General features: G+C 37.1%; 1 protein-coding gene across 2 annotated transcripts in view; it reads left to right on the forward strand.

Annotated features, from left to right (window-relative positions):
* dapp1 (dual adaptor of phosphotyrosine and 3-phosphoinositides) overlaps window positions 1–16,645 on the forward strand; it is a 66,886-nt gene extending 50,241 nt beyond the window's left edge. Inside the window, exons 4-11 of one of the 2 annotated variants that reach the window (XM_031899565.1) lie at window positions 1,935–2,057; window positions 4,834–4,967; window positions 9,842–9,972; window positions 11,080–11,127; window positions 11,880–11,942; window positions 13,356–13,441; window positions 15,394–15,481; window positions 15,694–16,645. In XM_031899565.1, coding sequence (XP_031755425.1) covers window positions 1,935–2,057; window positions 4,834–4,967; window positions 9,842–9,972; window positions 11,080–11,127; window positions 11,880–11,942; window positions 13,356–13,441; window positions 15,394–15,481; window positions 15,694–15,720 — 700 coding nt within the window. In that variant the 3' untranslated portion in view covers window positions 15,721–16,645. The remainder of the gene's footprint in view (window positions 1–1,934; window positions 2,058–4,833; window positions 4,968–9,841; window positions 9,973–11,079; window positions 11,128–11,879; window positions 11,943–13,355; window positions 13,442–15,393; window positions 15,482–15,693) is intronic. The other variant, NM_001015723.1, reaches the window with a different exon arrangement.
* Window positions 16,646–16,966: the final 321 nt, after the last annotated feature.

Genomic DNA, 16,966 nt, shown 5'->3' on the forward strand with positions numbered 1-16,966 from the left:
ACACACATAAAATACAGAACTTTTGTTAACCCTAAGCATTGATGAGCAAGTAAAACCTGCATGTCTTATGGTTCTGTCCCGATGGAACCAAAATACTTATCCATATTAGTAAACTAAAATCACAATTCTAATGCCTATATTTTGCTGTTAATACTCAATGTAAATAGATTTCTTGGATAGATTATACTTTAAAATTGAGAAGTAAGAGTTTAAAAAGCATAATTTTTTAATCTGTTTTTGCTAGTTATTTAAGGCAACAAGAAGGCTGCTCAGTATGTGAAAGCATTTAATGTAATATGCAACAGAATGTTTTACAAGTAACTTTTCATTTGGCCTTCTTTATTTCTTATGGTTTTAACAGTGTTTGTCTCTTCTGCCACTTTCCAGATTCCACTTTAAATAGTGGCCTTTATATTTAGATCCTCTCCCTTTATTTTCTTATGTGTCATTCAAACTACTGCCTAGTTGCTTGGGCAAATTGAACCCTAGTATCAGATAAGTGGAGAGCGGCTGCGAAAAAAGCTAAATAATTTTAAAAAAGCACAAGAAATAAATAATGAAGGCCGGTTGCAAATTTTCTCAGAACATCCAAGTGTACATCATGTGTACAAATTCATTGGTAACCACATAAATATAATGCAAGGAGCTATTATATAGGATATATTCACTTGTAGGGTCTTAAAGGCAAGTTGGAAATAAAGAACAATTGTGTGTGGGGGGGAGGAATCACTCCTCTTGACAGATAATACAACAACAGGAAACTTGGTTGTAACAGGCTCAGTGACCTAAGTCAGGAAAGCACCTACCAATCCAGTGAAACCATTAAATAAACGCAGCAGTGTTCACTACATAACCATATTGCTATATATTCTGAAAAGTTCATCAAATACTATGAATGTAAGAGTGTTGTATTTGAAACAGAACTATAAACAAATCTACAGCTGTAAGGAATGTTGTAAGAAACACAAAATCAAATTCTGAACCTGACAAGATATAGGAGGCCACATAGAGGCCCATGAAAGATGCTTATTCTCTCCAGACCAAGTTAGGAGTGATAAGGCCCTTCAACTGGGGCCCAGATCATCATATCAGCCAAATATGGGTATACCAATGGGACAAAGATCTACTTGTTTGGTGACTGTCTACTTATTTGCCAGCCAGGATCTGTTCATGTGAGCCTAGCTTAAGAAACTATAAAAGGATAGAGTGTATAGTATTTAGGGACATTATCACACTGCATATACAGTAACCATATAGAGTACAGGTGTATATGGAAATATGTAAGTAATGATCTGGGAGAACATTCAAAGCTAAGCAACAGTGTACATGAAGGAAAGCAAAACTTTTTTTCCAATGCTGCGTTCTGAATCAGCAGACTTTTAGTTTAAAGTGTAAAGTAGTCCATCCCATGCAACTTTTTTTTTTTGCAGCCATTGGAGCGTTTGGGCATGATTTTGCAATGAAACCTGGTGAAACTACACTCATTATTAGACAAATTGTCAGAAAAAAAATTTTTTTTTTACACTTTTTGAAGCAACAATTTTACCATAAAATAAGATATTTTTAGGAACACCCCTGGCAAAATTGTTTACTTATTTTGCAGCTAACAGCTTAGAAAGCTGTAAAGGAAGTAGTAGTGTTCTGGCTATTGTGTTAGATATCTGCCCCCTCCAGTCTTTACATATTGAATTACATATTGAAAACATTTTTATATTGTGCAGTCTATCTGTTTTACTCAATTTAATTTTTACACTGAACTGTTTCTTTAAAGAGCTAGAGGACTCCATATGTCAATAATATGCAGTGCTGGCAGTTTTCTTATGGAGAAAAAAAAGACCAGTCAGAAATCTTTTTAAGAAAAAGCAGAACATATGCAATAATAACCTTTGTTGCTGGTTACTTGTCAGTATATTACAAACTTTACTTCCTGCTAGGTGGTACCATGCAAACCTCTCGCGTCATGCAGCCGAAGCTCTGCTGCTTACAAATGGACAAGATGGAAGCTACCTCTTGAGAAACAGCAATTCCAAGTCAAACAGCTACTCACTATCTGTCAGGTAAGTGGCACTCACAGCAATAATGCACATAGAAAGCTAGAGTTTGACATTATACATACATTGTGATAAAACAAGGTTATTTTAATTCACTGATAGTTTTCTTAGGAATAGCAGTAGAAGCTGACACAAAGAAACACACAAAGGTCTGTTCAACTCTCTTCCTGTACAGTGTTAGTGTTAGAAGAAAGGAAATGTGTATATAAGTGAACCCAGTGGTTGCATAATGCTGAGAAAATGGGGAAAAGAATGCACTCCTTCATCTTATAAAAAGCAGTCATTTGTTCAGCAGTTAAAAACTTGAAAAATGCTTTTAAAATCATTGTTTTTTAAATTTTATTTTGATCTTTATAAGCAGGTAGTTGATGTAATCAAATTTAGCCTATGATTAAGGGTTTATACCTGAAACATGTCAGGCCTCTTGGACCCTACAGCAGCTTTCATGCAGTGCTGGTAATCTAATAGATTGCATCATCAGTGTTGGTAAGCGATGGAGTAAACCCATGTTCATGTTATGTGCTCCCTACTTCCATTGCCAATTTAGTTGTGACTCAAGAGGAATATATGTTTAAGCCAGTGCAGCAGCAGCAAGTTTAGTCATGTTAGTCTGTTCACCCTCCTTAATGTTTGTGTTTTAAGAATCCTAACATGGTAGCCCCACTATTCTTTATAGTGCTAGGGAAACCACCTGACATCCATGATACAACCAAACTGCAAGACATGCGTACAACAAGATGGAGAATGGAATGGAGATGGATCTCTTCACCATACCACCCTAACATGAGTGCTGCTGGAATCTGAATTAATAATAATGAAAGAGCACTGGGGAGATTAAAAGTTGTTTTTTTACATATTGAATGGTGTTAGCCATTCTATAAAGTTATAGCAGAAAAGATAATGGCAAATATGCTTTAACTACTCATAAACTCTCCAAACTAATGAAAGCAGATTTGCTCACAGTACTGATCGGAATGGATGGAGCAGATGGCCTTCAACCAAGTTTTCTTGTTCCACTGCACTCTCTCTTATGTAATTTAAGTGATTTAAATTTAGTCTAAAGGTCCCCATACACGAGGCGATTTCACTCGTTGTGCGACGAACGATCATATGGCGATCGGGTTTCCATACGATATGCCATCCATGGGCAACGATAATTTGCAAAGATTTCATCGTATCATTATCGTAAAATACGTACGATCGTACATCTACGTACGATCCAATGTCGTGGCGGAAGCGGTATTTATTTATTTATGTTCATTGACTTCCCCTGCTGGCAATCATGACATGCGCAGAGAACAATCGTTCGAAGACAAATGTCTGACACTCACACCAACTGGCAGATTTTATCGTTAAACGACTAAAATTTTTAAACCTGCCCGATCGATTTTGGGGACGATAATGTCGGGTCGATTAGTGGGCCGACGATCATTCGCACACCATCAACTATACGATAACTTAACGATAGTATCAGATCGTTCAGGAATCGGTCGTTTGACAGTAAAAAATCAGCCCGTGTATGGGGGCCTTAACACTTTAGACTTTGTATTGGCCTAGTACTCTCTCCTGATTTAGGTGATTTGGTGTATGATTGCTGACAAAACTGATTGCTAGATGGCAAAAAGACTGGTTGGGTTAGTCTGGGTTGGTGGACAGTGTCTATGTCTTACTAAAATGAGGGGGGAGGGGGGGAATGGAACAGGACTAAAGGAAAATTAAGTAATAAATGCACTATCCTTAGCACATAATATAAAAATCAACTTGAATAAAAGCTTTAAAATCTCTCTCCCACTCATGCATGGTTAATCGTGCATGGATCCTTTTCTTGAACATGCCCCTGTATTCTAAATCAAACAGTATTCAAATGGAAAGCTGTAGCGAGCAAGGCTTGTGGTTTCTGATACAGACAGAAAAAAAGATGAAGGTTGTGATAACCTTCTATCTTAACCCTCTGCTACCACAAGAAAAAAAAACATTTCAGATTTCTAAATTAATAATATAAAAAGTTCTTTTATGCTTTAATTCTCTTTTCAACTTCTATATGGACACATAACCCACTGGTATCGAACAAGTACAATTATAAATGTATCAGTGCTAAAATTCCTAAAATTCTAAAAAGTCTTTCTTAAATTAGCAAAAATGATTATCAAAATATTTTCACGTTTTGCCTTGTTGCTTGCATAGAATACCAAAAAAACTTACTATAATTATCTCATATTTTATAATGGCTTACACTATCTCTGAGTAGATGAACATCATTAGGTAAGAAACCATGAGAAATGATCTCAAAACAAGCCAGAAACATGATGTATGCATGTTGCATATGTTACTTTGTATATCACTTTAAGAAGGATGCATGTACGGAGCAGTTGGTTTTGTCATATTCTACTAATTTTGATGAATAAAATCAGAATGACTTTGCTTAAAATATAAATTGACAGGTAAGGTGCCATTGGCTTTGACAAGATACACACAGGATGCATACAGTATCTTGGCATAGTTAGTAGTACTACCATTATGTTAATTAGCCCCACTGGTATCTAATGCCAGAGAGAGAAGCAGCTCTACTTGCTGACCTGTGATCCCTGCATAACTTCTCATTCACCAGATCATATTTTGGTACAGCTGCACTGGGGCCCATTCATTCTAGGGAGGCAATTAAATGCTGAGAATAGAACTGCTGGGGAGTAGTTTTTTTGCTTTCCAGTAAAACCAGTTCAGTGCTAGCAGAGGAAAAGGGATGGGAATTTAGCTATTAATTCTATGTACCATTTTGTTCCAGGGCCAGGGATTCTGTAAAGCATTTTGAAGTTCTGCAGTGTGGATCTTATTTCAAGTTTGGCTTCAATGAATTTCCTACGTTAAAACAATTTGTAGAGCATTTTGCAAATCAGCCCTTGATTGGAAGTGAATCAGGTAATTTCCAGATGAGACACTGCTAAACTATAAACACCAGAGAATAATATACTCACTGCTTTCAGGGTTTATTCAGAGCAATGTATGGGGGGATTGTGTGCATAAAAGTCTTGACAAGGCAACTCCTCAATTAACCCTTCACCTTGAGCCAATTATACAATGCTTGTACAGGTATCGGACCCCTTATCCGGAAACCCGTTATCCAGAAAGCTCCGAATTACAGAATGCCCGTCTCCCATAGACTCCATTTTAATCAAATAATTCAGAATTTTAAAACCGATTTCCTTTTTCTATGTAGAAATAAAACAGAACCTTGTAATTGATCCCAACTAAGATATAATTAATCCTTATTGGATGAAAAACAATCCTATTGGGTTTAATTAATGTTTTATTGATTTTTTAGTAGACTTAAGGTATTGAGATCCAAATTACGGAAAGACCCCTTATCCGGAATACCCTTGGTCCCGAGCATTCTGGATAATGGGTCCCATACCTGTATAATAATCTATGTTTTCTTGTTTTACAATTCCATTTGTGAAAAATATATAGAGAATAAATGTTAAAATAGTTATGTATATGTCTGGAATTTCATGTACTGTACTATACTTCTACTATAGCTATTTACATATAGGCACTTGTGTGCTTTTGTAGCCAGGTACAATGTACATTACATGATAGGATTTAAGAACTTTGCATTCATTGCATTGGCATTTGATGGTGCCACACTGCAAACATAGATGCAGCTTGTCATTTGGATGTGTGTTGGTCTTTCGGTTTGTTGTTTGTATGTGGTAGGAGGGACTTGAAGGTTCATCTGGTGAAATAGAAGGATCCCTTTATGTTAAATAAATATAAACTCAGGTTGCTTGGTTAGGCTTTAAAGGGACAATAAAGCATGTCATTCCAATACTCAAGGTAATATCTGACATTACATTTTTGTGATACATCTGCCCAAACTTCCAAAGACTTGCTTAGAATTCTTAAATTGCTCTATCTGTGACAAGACAGGACCCAGTTTTGGTGCTGATACCCACTGACCCTGAATAGTGCAGGCAAAAATCCCTGCCCAGTTGGTGTGGCAGGTAACTTCAGGGTTCAAGCTTTATACTTAGATAGCTCTGGACAGTCTTAGCCCATAGTATAGCATAAAGCTATAGAGGCATTTATTTCAAGAGTGCCTCCCCAAGTGTCTCCCCAAAAGTACTTTGCAGGCAATGCTCCATACAAAACACAGTGTGACATGCCTCCCTAGAAGTGTGTGACACAAGTTTTGAGTACTTCCAGGCATAATAGGATATTTTTTATACAAGCTGCATACATTAACGAGCCCACAATACAATTGCAATTCTGTTTGAGTGTCATTGATTTATTGGCATATACCCACTGCCTTTGGTGATTATTACCTAAAATTGTACAATAGATTTACTTCAAGTAATGCCTGAGCAATCATAGGCCCTTGATCTCGTTGCACATAAGCCCTTTCTACTCTTTGTATGATACAACCAGAGAGTTAGAGCTACGTTGTACTTACTGGGAACTTAGAAGTGCTTTCTCTAAGTCACAGAGAGCTGGTGTTGTATACGAAATGTACATAAACTCTGGAATGGGTACAGGTTGGGTCTAGCTTTGCCAGCTTCATAGGTAGTCACATACATATTTTTTTTAGCATTCACACCCACTGAAAGTACATAAAAGGCTAGGTGGCAGTATGGTTTTATGGCTGTGATGCAAAGAACAAAAGAAACAGTACAAAATCAGTTTGTTTCTTCTGACCAGAATGTAAATATGCAGGTTGAATGCTAGTCATAGTATTCGTCATTTATGCTTGCATTTCTCTTTTTAATACACCATCAATTCATTTTCAAACATGAGAAAGAAAACTACAGCCTGCCCACCATCTCTGGAGGTTAAGCACTACAGTACAAAATCATCTGATAATAAAGCTATACTCAGATTTATATTATTCACATAAAAGATCAATTGGGAGGCATGCCAGAAATCTGGATTGGGCAGTAGCAGTTCAGTCCGTATTTCTGTACTAATATACCCGTTCAAACAGGATCAACACTAGCAGTGAGTGGGTGGTTTTGCAACTGTGCCCATTCAGTCACTGTTCCTTGGAAGCTGCCAGCAAGGATAATGTTTTTGTGGACACCTGTCTGCTGGGAACTGCTCTGAGAATATCAACTCATTTCACACAGGTCAGGAAAACAGCTGTTATCATCTACTAATTCTGTGCTGTACTTGACCTGGGTCAAAAGTGAAGTTGGTTCCTAGAGGTAAAAGATAACTGCAAGATAACCGCTTGAAGGGACAAAGATAGCTGAAGTATACTGCCCAGTTGTCACAGTGATCTGTCTTTCATCAGTAACTGTGATAGCCCTGAATAACCCTCTTCTTTTTTGTACAATTAAGGACCAGGAATTTGGTTTCATTTAAAAAGCCACTTGCACCTCTTAAAGGAAAAGTATATCCCAGAGCAATGTAGGTCTCTATAAAAATATTACGTAAATATTACGTAAAACATATCTTTTACATATGTAAAGTTCTGCTTCATCTAAATAAACCATTTTTCATAAAAATATACTTTTACCATTGGGTAATTCTAAATAGAAAATTGCCATTTTAAGTACTAAGGATTGTCCCCTGGGATCATACAATTCATGAATTTTACTCCCACACTACTTCCTGTTACAGTTAGAACTGCATTACTTCCTGTCAGGTGATCTCCGAGGGAGCACACAGTCCATCACAAAACGGAGGCTCAATGGAAGGGATGTCAAATAATAGGTCACTTAATATAATATAAACTGTCTGTTGGTTAAGTATTTATTCTGAGGGTATAGTTTTCCTTTATGAAAGGTGCTTAGTAGAGGATAATACCTCTACCTGTATAGCATATTTTGGTATGCAGGCAATGAAAACACTTCATTGCTATGGAGAGTTCCATTAGCTGCACTGTACTGGCTAGCCATATCCCCTTTACTGCAATCCATGCCACAGTAGGACTGTGAAATAAAGCAAATAGAAAATAAATACTGTATATATTCAGCTCTTATTATTTTAACTTGGCAGCCCTATTGGGAAAATAAAAAATAAAGTTATATTTTTACTTAAGCTCGCCCTGCAAAATACACAGATTGTGGACACCTGGTCTCAAAAACGACATGCACCATGCAGATAGAGAGTATCGGTCTGTGACCCCTCAGCTGCAGGTGAATCAGTTTTATGCAAAATAAAAGATGCAGTGCCATTTATAGAGACTTGTATGTTACCTACATAATAAGATGCATGATAAAATGCTCATGCATTATTATAATCGTCAGAGCAAATAAATACAGTCATCACTTTCTGTTACACAGAACAAAGGACACATTATTCATTGCAGCTTACTGATCGCCATCTAGTGGGATAGTTTATATCATCTAGGATTTATGCCCTATATTTAAAAAAATATAAATAATCTGTTTTTTTTGCTTATGAGACACAGAATGTTAGTCAATAACTATGAAACTGATGCTTGAATCATTTTTTCTGTTGCCATGATAGATTATTACATAAATAATGCCTATATACAGAAATGTCAACCTATAGAATCACAGTAACAATCATGGTTCAAGATTTTATTGTTTCAGTAATAACGGTGCCTAAACTGGTGCTGCCATAAAGTCAGAGGAAATGACATCAGCTAGGGGCATCTGTGGACAAAATTGCATCCTCGTCCACGACTGCAGAGTCCATTCATAGGTTGGGTGCACAGTACAATGAATCTGTAATCATAAGCTGTTTAGCTTATGATCACCGATTCATTGTACTGTGCAAATTGTATTAATTCGTGAGTATTAAGTGCCACTAAGTACATCAGGTTGAGAAGTATACTATAATCATGCGTCAGGGCAAAAACACCATTTGGGCAATTTTTTGCAAGGAAACAAATCTATGTAAATAGCAGCAGCCTGTGCGTTAAAGCCTAGAGGGTGAACTTCAATCTATAGGGTATTTTAGGAAAACAGAACACTCAGAAGTAAAGTTGGGACCAGCTCAGTAGATAATAATTATTATGTAATATTACCCTATAGGATATTGTATTGTAATGGAAAATGCATAAGTGAGACTATCTTACATTTAGAAAGAAGAGGGTGCCCTCCCTTGCATTTCTATTCCTCTAGCAGGGACCTAGCATATAAATATTGTCACAAAACAGATCTTACATTTCTGGCTTCTCATGTATTTAGTTCTTCACTTGCACCTGCAAAAAAAGTGACTTACCTATAAGTTACATGGCACCACAGCACAAAACTGTACAGAAAATAGCATTTTTCCCATTATTTGTTAACAGATCAGATGTTTGTATGGCTGTGGATAGCAAGAGAGACAGCTTTGGTCCTGCCCTATTAGCAGCACAGAGCAGTCACTGTATGTATGTATGTATGATGACTTTATTTATAAAGCACTACAAGTGTACGCAGAGCTGTACAATCTTACAAAATACAAAATTACACACAGGGAGGACAAGTGTTATAATAAATTAATAATTACAATAAATATATATAAATGCACAGGGAATAAGTGCCATTTGGTATGAGATACAGTAGGAAGGAGGTCCCTGCCCGGTAGAGCTTACAGTCTAAGTGGTAAAGTGATAAAGTCTTACATGCTGTATAAAGATGAAGAGTAAAGAAACTTCACAGATGTGTCCCTTTTTAGAGATGGAGCTGCAAACGTAATCATTTATATCTTTATAAACCTTTCTAACAAAATTCTTAAAAAGGATTATAGTCAACCACAAATACAATCTTTAGCATGTGTGCAAGCCCACCTAAAACTGACTTTACAAAAATAAACCAATATTGATTTCTCTTCCTTTTCTCTAGGCACCTTAATTTTATTGAAACATCCTTATCCTTGTACGGTAGAAGAGCCTTCAATATATGAGGCTGTCCGTGTTCATACAGCAATGCAGACTGGACGTTCTGAATCCGACCTAGTTCCTGTGGCACCCGCAGTACGTAACTTTTCTTTCTTTACAGGCCTTCTATTATCAGAACCTGCCACCATTCATTGAGATTGTAATGGAGGTAACATATTCAAAACTTTTAGTGAGTGATGCTAATAAATGGCACATTCAGCAGATATGTCTACTGTGAACTTATTGTACTTGTCCACTTAAATGCACAGATATTCTGTTACAATGCCACAATAATGACTTCACACTGCAAGCCAACATTTTATGAGCCAATAATGGGAAGGACTCAGCAAGGTGATCTAATGGATCTGTTTGTGGCCAGTATTCTGCTGTTGAGATCATCAGCTCAGTTTCTAAAATTTTCATTTTCTACACCTGCATTCCCAGCTTTGTATAAACTACGCGGAATAAATTCTTGTTTTTTGTTCAATAAACACTACTTACACTGAAATATCAGATGTTGCGCCATACCGGTGAAACAATTCACTGCCCTCCCCGATTCTTCTGCCCCTCTACTCTCCTTCTTGCTCTTTTAGTTTGGGTGGGAATTTTTTAGTCCTCATGTCCTACACAAGATGATTGTGTGGGAAGGAATTGCCTAGCATCTCCAATAGTTTTCCAGTAATTATCCTGCATCAATACACTCTCCATGGTACTCTGCATCATCAACGTTATTTCTTTATTTAAGTCGACGACTCTTTAATTAAAAATAATAAATTACTCTTAGACAAAGTAATGTTTCAAGGGCACTCTCCATCATGTTTAACCCTTTCAAATGACCAATGCACATATGTACATATACAGACTTATCTATACACTGACATATATAAACTATAATTACCAATACCTATAGTAACAGTAGATCTTAAGATCCCTACAGCTTGCTTGTTTAAGAAGTCACCCAAGTCCCTTTTAAAGGCATTAATAGAATCTGCCATGACAACATCACCCGGCAGGGCATTCCAAAACCTCACTGGTTCAGGATGAACTTCCTACGCTGCTTTAAATGAAAACTTAAATGAAATTTTACTGTCTTAATAACCATACCAAGGCAGTAAAATAATTAAGGGTTATTATGCCTGCAGATCTGAGAGGCACACAGAACGAATAAGAATGTTTTTAAAATGATTTCTATTTTTCCTCTAGTTGGGTACCAAAGAAGGATATCTTACAAAACAAGGAGGACGGGTAAAGGTAAGAACTACTGACTATTACTTCAGATTTCATTTTTTTTTAATTGAACATGTCATATACTTAAAAAGAAAAGAAAGTTCAGTTTTGTTTAAACATAAAGCATAAACAGATCCACTGAGTTCTTAGATTTTTTTGGACATTTCATCCATTATCTCACGTAGAATGTGTCTTTCAGCTGAAACTGGTGATTTTTAGTAAATATATTTAAATGTAATGCAATTTTTATTTATTTCTGCTGTAGGATAAAAAATAGTTTGATGTTTGTGTATAGCCATCATTTTAATATTTCCTGGCTATATTCTTTGCTCTGTTTAGACCGTACCACTTCTTTCTGCAGGAGTGCACAACCACCTGAGCTTCTGATGACTCCTTAATCCACCAGTCTGAGGCTATGATAGCCAAGAGTTACTGTTTTATTTATGGATCCTCAGCAAGTGGTGCCCTAAAACAAAATTCATTACCTGCCAAAAGCCAAAAGGTTGTACAGCGGGAAAAGGAACAAGCTGACACCTAGGCTGCCAGAGGAAGAATATCAAGTGATTTAAACTGTCAGAAGCTGCATTTACTGTACCTTTAATTTCCCATGAATAACGAGCTGTCAAATACTCAAGCTGGTTTAATAGGTTGTTAGAAGATCAGGTGGTAGAACAAATGTGAATCTGACATCCCTGCAGTCAATAATATGTCTATCACTGTTTAACATATACATTGTATTACCCCACAATGCCTATTGGTACCTTGATCCATTTCAGAGTTGGAAAACCAGATGGTTTATACTGAGTCGAAATGAGCTGAAATATTTTAAGGACAAGCTGGTAAGTGAGAATCCTCAGAATTTACACATTGTATCATATACAGGGGTGATATAATAAAACCCATATAGGTCTTAAAAACATGTCTAGTATATGCTTTGTGCTGATTGATTATTATCGGTATAACTAGACCTTGTGAAAAATATAGCAAATTGTATTACCCTTTTCATACGTATTCCTCTATTTTTTGCATATTCTGAGTCAAAAAGTTCATTTTGCATGAATAATCACATGTAAACCACTGCACCACTGTGCTCCTCTGCAGTTATTAAGAAATATCCTGTTTGTCAATTCTGGGAAGTCATTCAGAATAGTTTTCTGTCTACATCTGTTGATATTTTTGGTTGTGTCAGAATAACCAGACAATTTACAGAGTAAATCAGTGACATGGGAAGCCATAGATCTTCAAGTTTTTTTGGTCAAACAAATGTATGCCATGGCCCATATTCAACAGACTATCCTGCAATCCCACTGCATTGTAGTCTGTCTGCGAGACGGAAAATTGAACAGTGATATTTGACCATTAAGTGGTTAGACAAATCACAACATTATCTGGCCATTTAGCCCAAGGATAGGTTGGATAGACAGACTGGCTTGTGTGTGACCACTAGTGATGAGCTAATCTGTCCCGTTTCGCTTCGCTGAAAAATTTGCGAATCTTTTAAAAGATTTGAAATTTTCGTCGTTTCGCAAATCTTTTGAAAGATGTCGCACGTCAAAAAAAAAATTTGTCCGCAATTATTCTTTTGTTGCCCGCGGCTATTCTTTTGTCGCCCGTAGCTATTCTTTTGTCTCGCGACAATTCTTTTGATGCCCGCGACTATTCTTTTTTGACGCGGGCGCCAAATTTTGGACTCGCGGCAAATTTTTCCACTGCAAATTTTTTCATCCGTTTCGCGAAACAATCCGACAATGGCAAATCCATGCCTGGTGAAACATTTCGCCCATCATTAGTGACCACCTTTAAGCAAGTAGAGGTGGAAACTAGGGCCTGTCCTAGTGTTTAATGCAATTTCTAGGTCCTGTACTACAAGGAATCCCAAAAAAGACTGTAGCATAGGCCAAGGTCAAGGCACCTTGTAGTTAAGGCAGGTAGTATGTAAAATGGTAATTTGGTGCAAAAAACATAAGTCATAGATTTATCCATTTTTTTAAATGATCTCAAATAGTAAAAGAAAACGCAAACTCAACTTCTGATAAATAGCCCCATCATCAGATGCCTATAAACTACCGAAGTTTCAAACTAAAAATGTATTTCCCAATTATAGTATATTTATATATAGAGGAAATAATCTTTAGACATTAGACAAAATGTTATCAGTACCTCAATGTAAAAGGAGTGTTTCAGCCATAAGGCAAGGTAAGAGAAAGTTATCCATAATGGTTTCTAACTTGTGATGCATTCTCATTCTACAGTCTACAGAGCCAATTAAGACGCTTGACCTTACAGAGTGCAGTGCTGTACAGTTTGATTATTCACAAGAGAAGGTCAACTGTTTCTGGTAATGTAGAATTTATTTCTCTTGATGCTTGTATTTATATAGCAGAATCAAGCAAGGTTTTCCAGTTTTCTGCAGATGCTTTAGCATATAGTCAAGCACTGGGAGCCCTGGGTCTCTTGCTCTCCAAAACTGTAGTACAGCAATTGGATTGACTGGGATTCAAAACAGGCCCTGGCATTTCAAGTACACAGAGGCCCAAACAACCCCACCAGCCCACTAAGTAGTGACTGTCTATAGCATCTTAGAGCAGCGCCTCTGCTCTGGCATTTCCTGCAGTTTACAAATTAGTAATCCAGACCTGTTACAAATTGTAATATAATGGAAATAAAAAACTAAGAGACATAATTGTTCTTGAAAGCTTGCAATCTTACATATAGCATAGCAGTTAGCCAATAATTGGTATCATGTTACAGGTATGGTATCCCTTATCCGGAAACCTGTTTCCAGAATATTCTGAATTACGGAAAGTCCATCTCCCATAGACTCCATTATAATTAAATAATTCTAATCTTCAAAAATTATTTCCTTTTTCTCTGTAATTATGAAACAGTGATCCAACTAAGATATAATTAACCCTTATTGGAGGCAAAACAATCCTATTGGGTTTATTCAATATTTAAATTATTTTAAGCAGACTTAAGGTATGGAGATCCAAATAACGGAAAGATCCCTTATCCGGAAACCCCAGGTCCCAAGCATTTTGGATAACAGGTCCCATACCTGTATAACAAAAACATTTTTTTCTAAACTATAGCTAACCCAGTACAACATTCTACTTAAACTTAATAAAAAACATAAACATTTGCAAAACCAATGGACTTTGTTGCCATCATTGTGGACTTTAACGCAATGTACTGTAAGTAATGTACTGTATGTACATGCGACATGCAGAGGAGACCCCTACAATTGGCATGCAGAAAGATGTAGCAAGTAATTACAGTGCTTCTTCTAAAGCAGTGCTGTCCAACTTCTGTGGTGCCAAGGGCCAGAATTTCTCTAGAATACATAGTGGAGGGCCGCTAATGGAAGCCAGTTTTGACCACTCCTCTTTTTTAAACCGTACCCACTTCTAACCACACACATGTTATCACAATGGTGGTGGTGCAGTAAAAATCCAAATGCTTGGTCCTCACTGCAGGGATATCAACTATCATTCATATGTAAAAGAATTATATTATTATTTATTAAGACACACCCTTAAATTCATATGCCTTCTCCTCCCCTGTGGATAGCACAGCAACCCGCAGCACATAATTATACACCTTAGGGACAATTTAATGGCTAATTCCAATTGCTAACAAACTCCTAGAACAAACCCCTGCTAGGTTCACCTCCCATGGGCAGCATAGGGCAGGCAGAGTATGGCACACACAGGCAGCATAGGGAAGGCAGAATATGGCACACACAGGCAGTACTCTGCGTGCCCTATGCTATGCTGCCTGTGTGTGTATACTCTGCCTGTCTTATGCTGCCTTTGTGCCATAATCTGCCTACCCTATGCTGCCTGTGTGTGTCATACAATGTACATGCAATTGTACATACTGTACAATGACACAATGCTGGCACTGCTCCTGAGGTGTGAACAGGTGAACAATGTGGTTAATTAAAGCCTGAGGTGTGAACAATACAGTAGTGGTGGAACAATGCAGAGATTAAAAGGTGTGAACAGTACAGGGGATTACATGTTTAAACAATACAGGGGGATTACAGCCTGAATCTGAGGCGTGAACCATGCAGGGGGCCAGTTAATCTCAGTACTGATACAATTTAAGGTTTACACAAAGGTAAGGCATCAAAGCAGCCAGACAGGTGGGGGGGTGGGGCACACAGAGGGGGGTTCAGCGTGCCGTCAGTTGGACAGCACTGTTGTAAAGCATTTTTCTTTACACCCTAGCATACCAGTCCAGGGCATAATATACTATATATATATATATTTTTTTTTTTATTCACAGTATGGTATTTCCTTTAAGGACATATTACCTTTGTGCAAAGACTGGAGCAGAAGCTGATGAGTGGATTAAGATGTTACGATGGAAAATGGTGAGTAGATTATATACCATGTAAGCCCTCACACACACACCAGGAAGCCTTGTGAAAGCCTGATGTGTAACATTTAGGATTATGAAACACAGGACTTTTTTTACAATTGCACCAAAATTGGTGATGAAAACAGCATGGTTCAGTTATAGTAAACTGGTTTAATTACTCATTGCAGTCCCCTTTGTGAAATACCTATTTTTTTTGTTTCTCAGTCACAGATAAAGAAACAGATGCAATAAAGGAAACAGCTGATCCATACTGGAAAATATTCGTCAGTAAGAAGGAACATCCATATGGTGACTTCTTCCTGTGAAGCTAATGATACCTCTTACACAACCAGACCCACACAGTGACTTGGGCAATTAACATTATATTGGTACTACGGATTAGTAAAGGAGTTACTGTTATAACTGACATCTACTGAGACCAATTGACAGGCAACCCAAACCAGTATAAATCTGTATAAAAATGAATTCTGTCAACCAGAAGTTCAATTATGTCCACTTGTGTTGCATACTGTTACACAATTTGTATTAAATGACAACATAGCAATAAATATGTAACCTAATATATCACAATACTTGGGAACTATTATAACAAGGGAATAAAAACTTATCTGACCAATAGTACAACTAAACCACTTTATCACATCAAAACGTATGATAACCAGACTGGCACACATAGCAAACACAGTAAATGTTGCATGTACACAAATAGTTCAGAACTTCTGTGAATATGCACCCAATATGACATTTATGGAAAAGTGTTCTCTATCATATCCTGGGACAATGCTTTCAAGATATCTGACAGTAGATATGCAAAGTATTGTGGTGGCCTCAGCAGTTTCTGGTAGAACTATACAGGTCATACAGGAAATGGGAGGGAAATATAGATTGGCACAGTTCCCTGGGAATCTCATATCAAACACCAAACATTAGCAAAAGTCCAGCCAAATGCCTTCACCAATTCACACCCATTAAATCAAATCACCCCAACTTCTACTTATTATATGTTATCTGCCATTCTGAGAAACTGGTAAACCTTAAGGAAGCAAAATGCAATGTTTTATTCATAGATTTGTTCACTGGTGAATATTTTGTATTGTACATCAATTTTTTGTCTATAACCATTGCGTTTATTAAATTGGTACATGTTTTTTTAAGACAACGTCTCTTGATGTTTATTTCATTAATATTTACGTTTTTCGGTGTCTTAACACTATGGGGGGAATTCACAAAAGTGGAGATGGCCCTTTTTTGGAGTAAAAGTGGTGGAAAAACTGGTGGAAAACACTTTCTCCAGATTCACAAACAGAAATCCGCCTAAATTCCAACTCAACCGCCACTTTTCTGTTTTTGGTGAAAGAAAGACAGTTTACAGACACTTTTGTGAATTTGTCGGTTAAACGACATTTATACGACGTTTTAACTACATTTTTCCTCGACATTTTCAAAATGGAGTAAAGCTCAGTGTAACTCTAAGGAG

Source organism: Xenopus tropicalis, chromosome 1, assembly GCF_000004195.4.
Source record: "Xenopus tropicalis strain Nigerian chromosome 1, UCB_Xtro_10.0, whole genome shotgun sequence".
NCBI lineage: Eukaryota > Metazoa > Chordata > Amphibia > Anura > Pipidae > Xenopus > Xenopus tropicalis.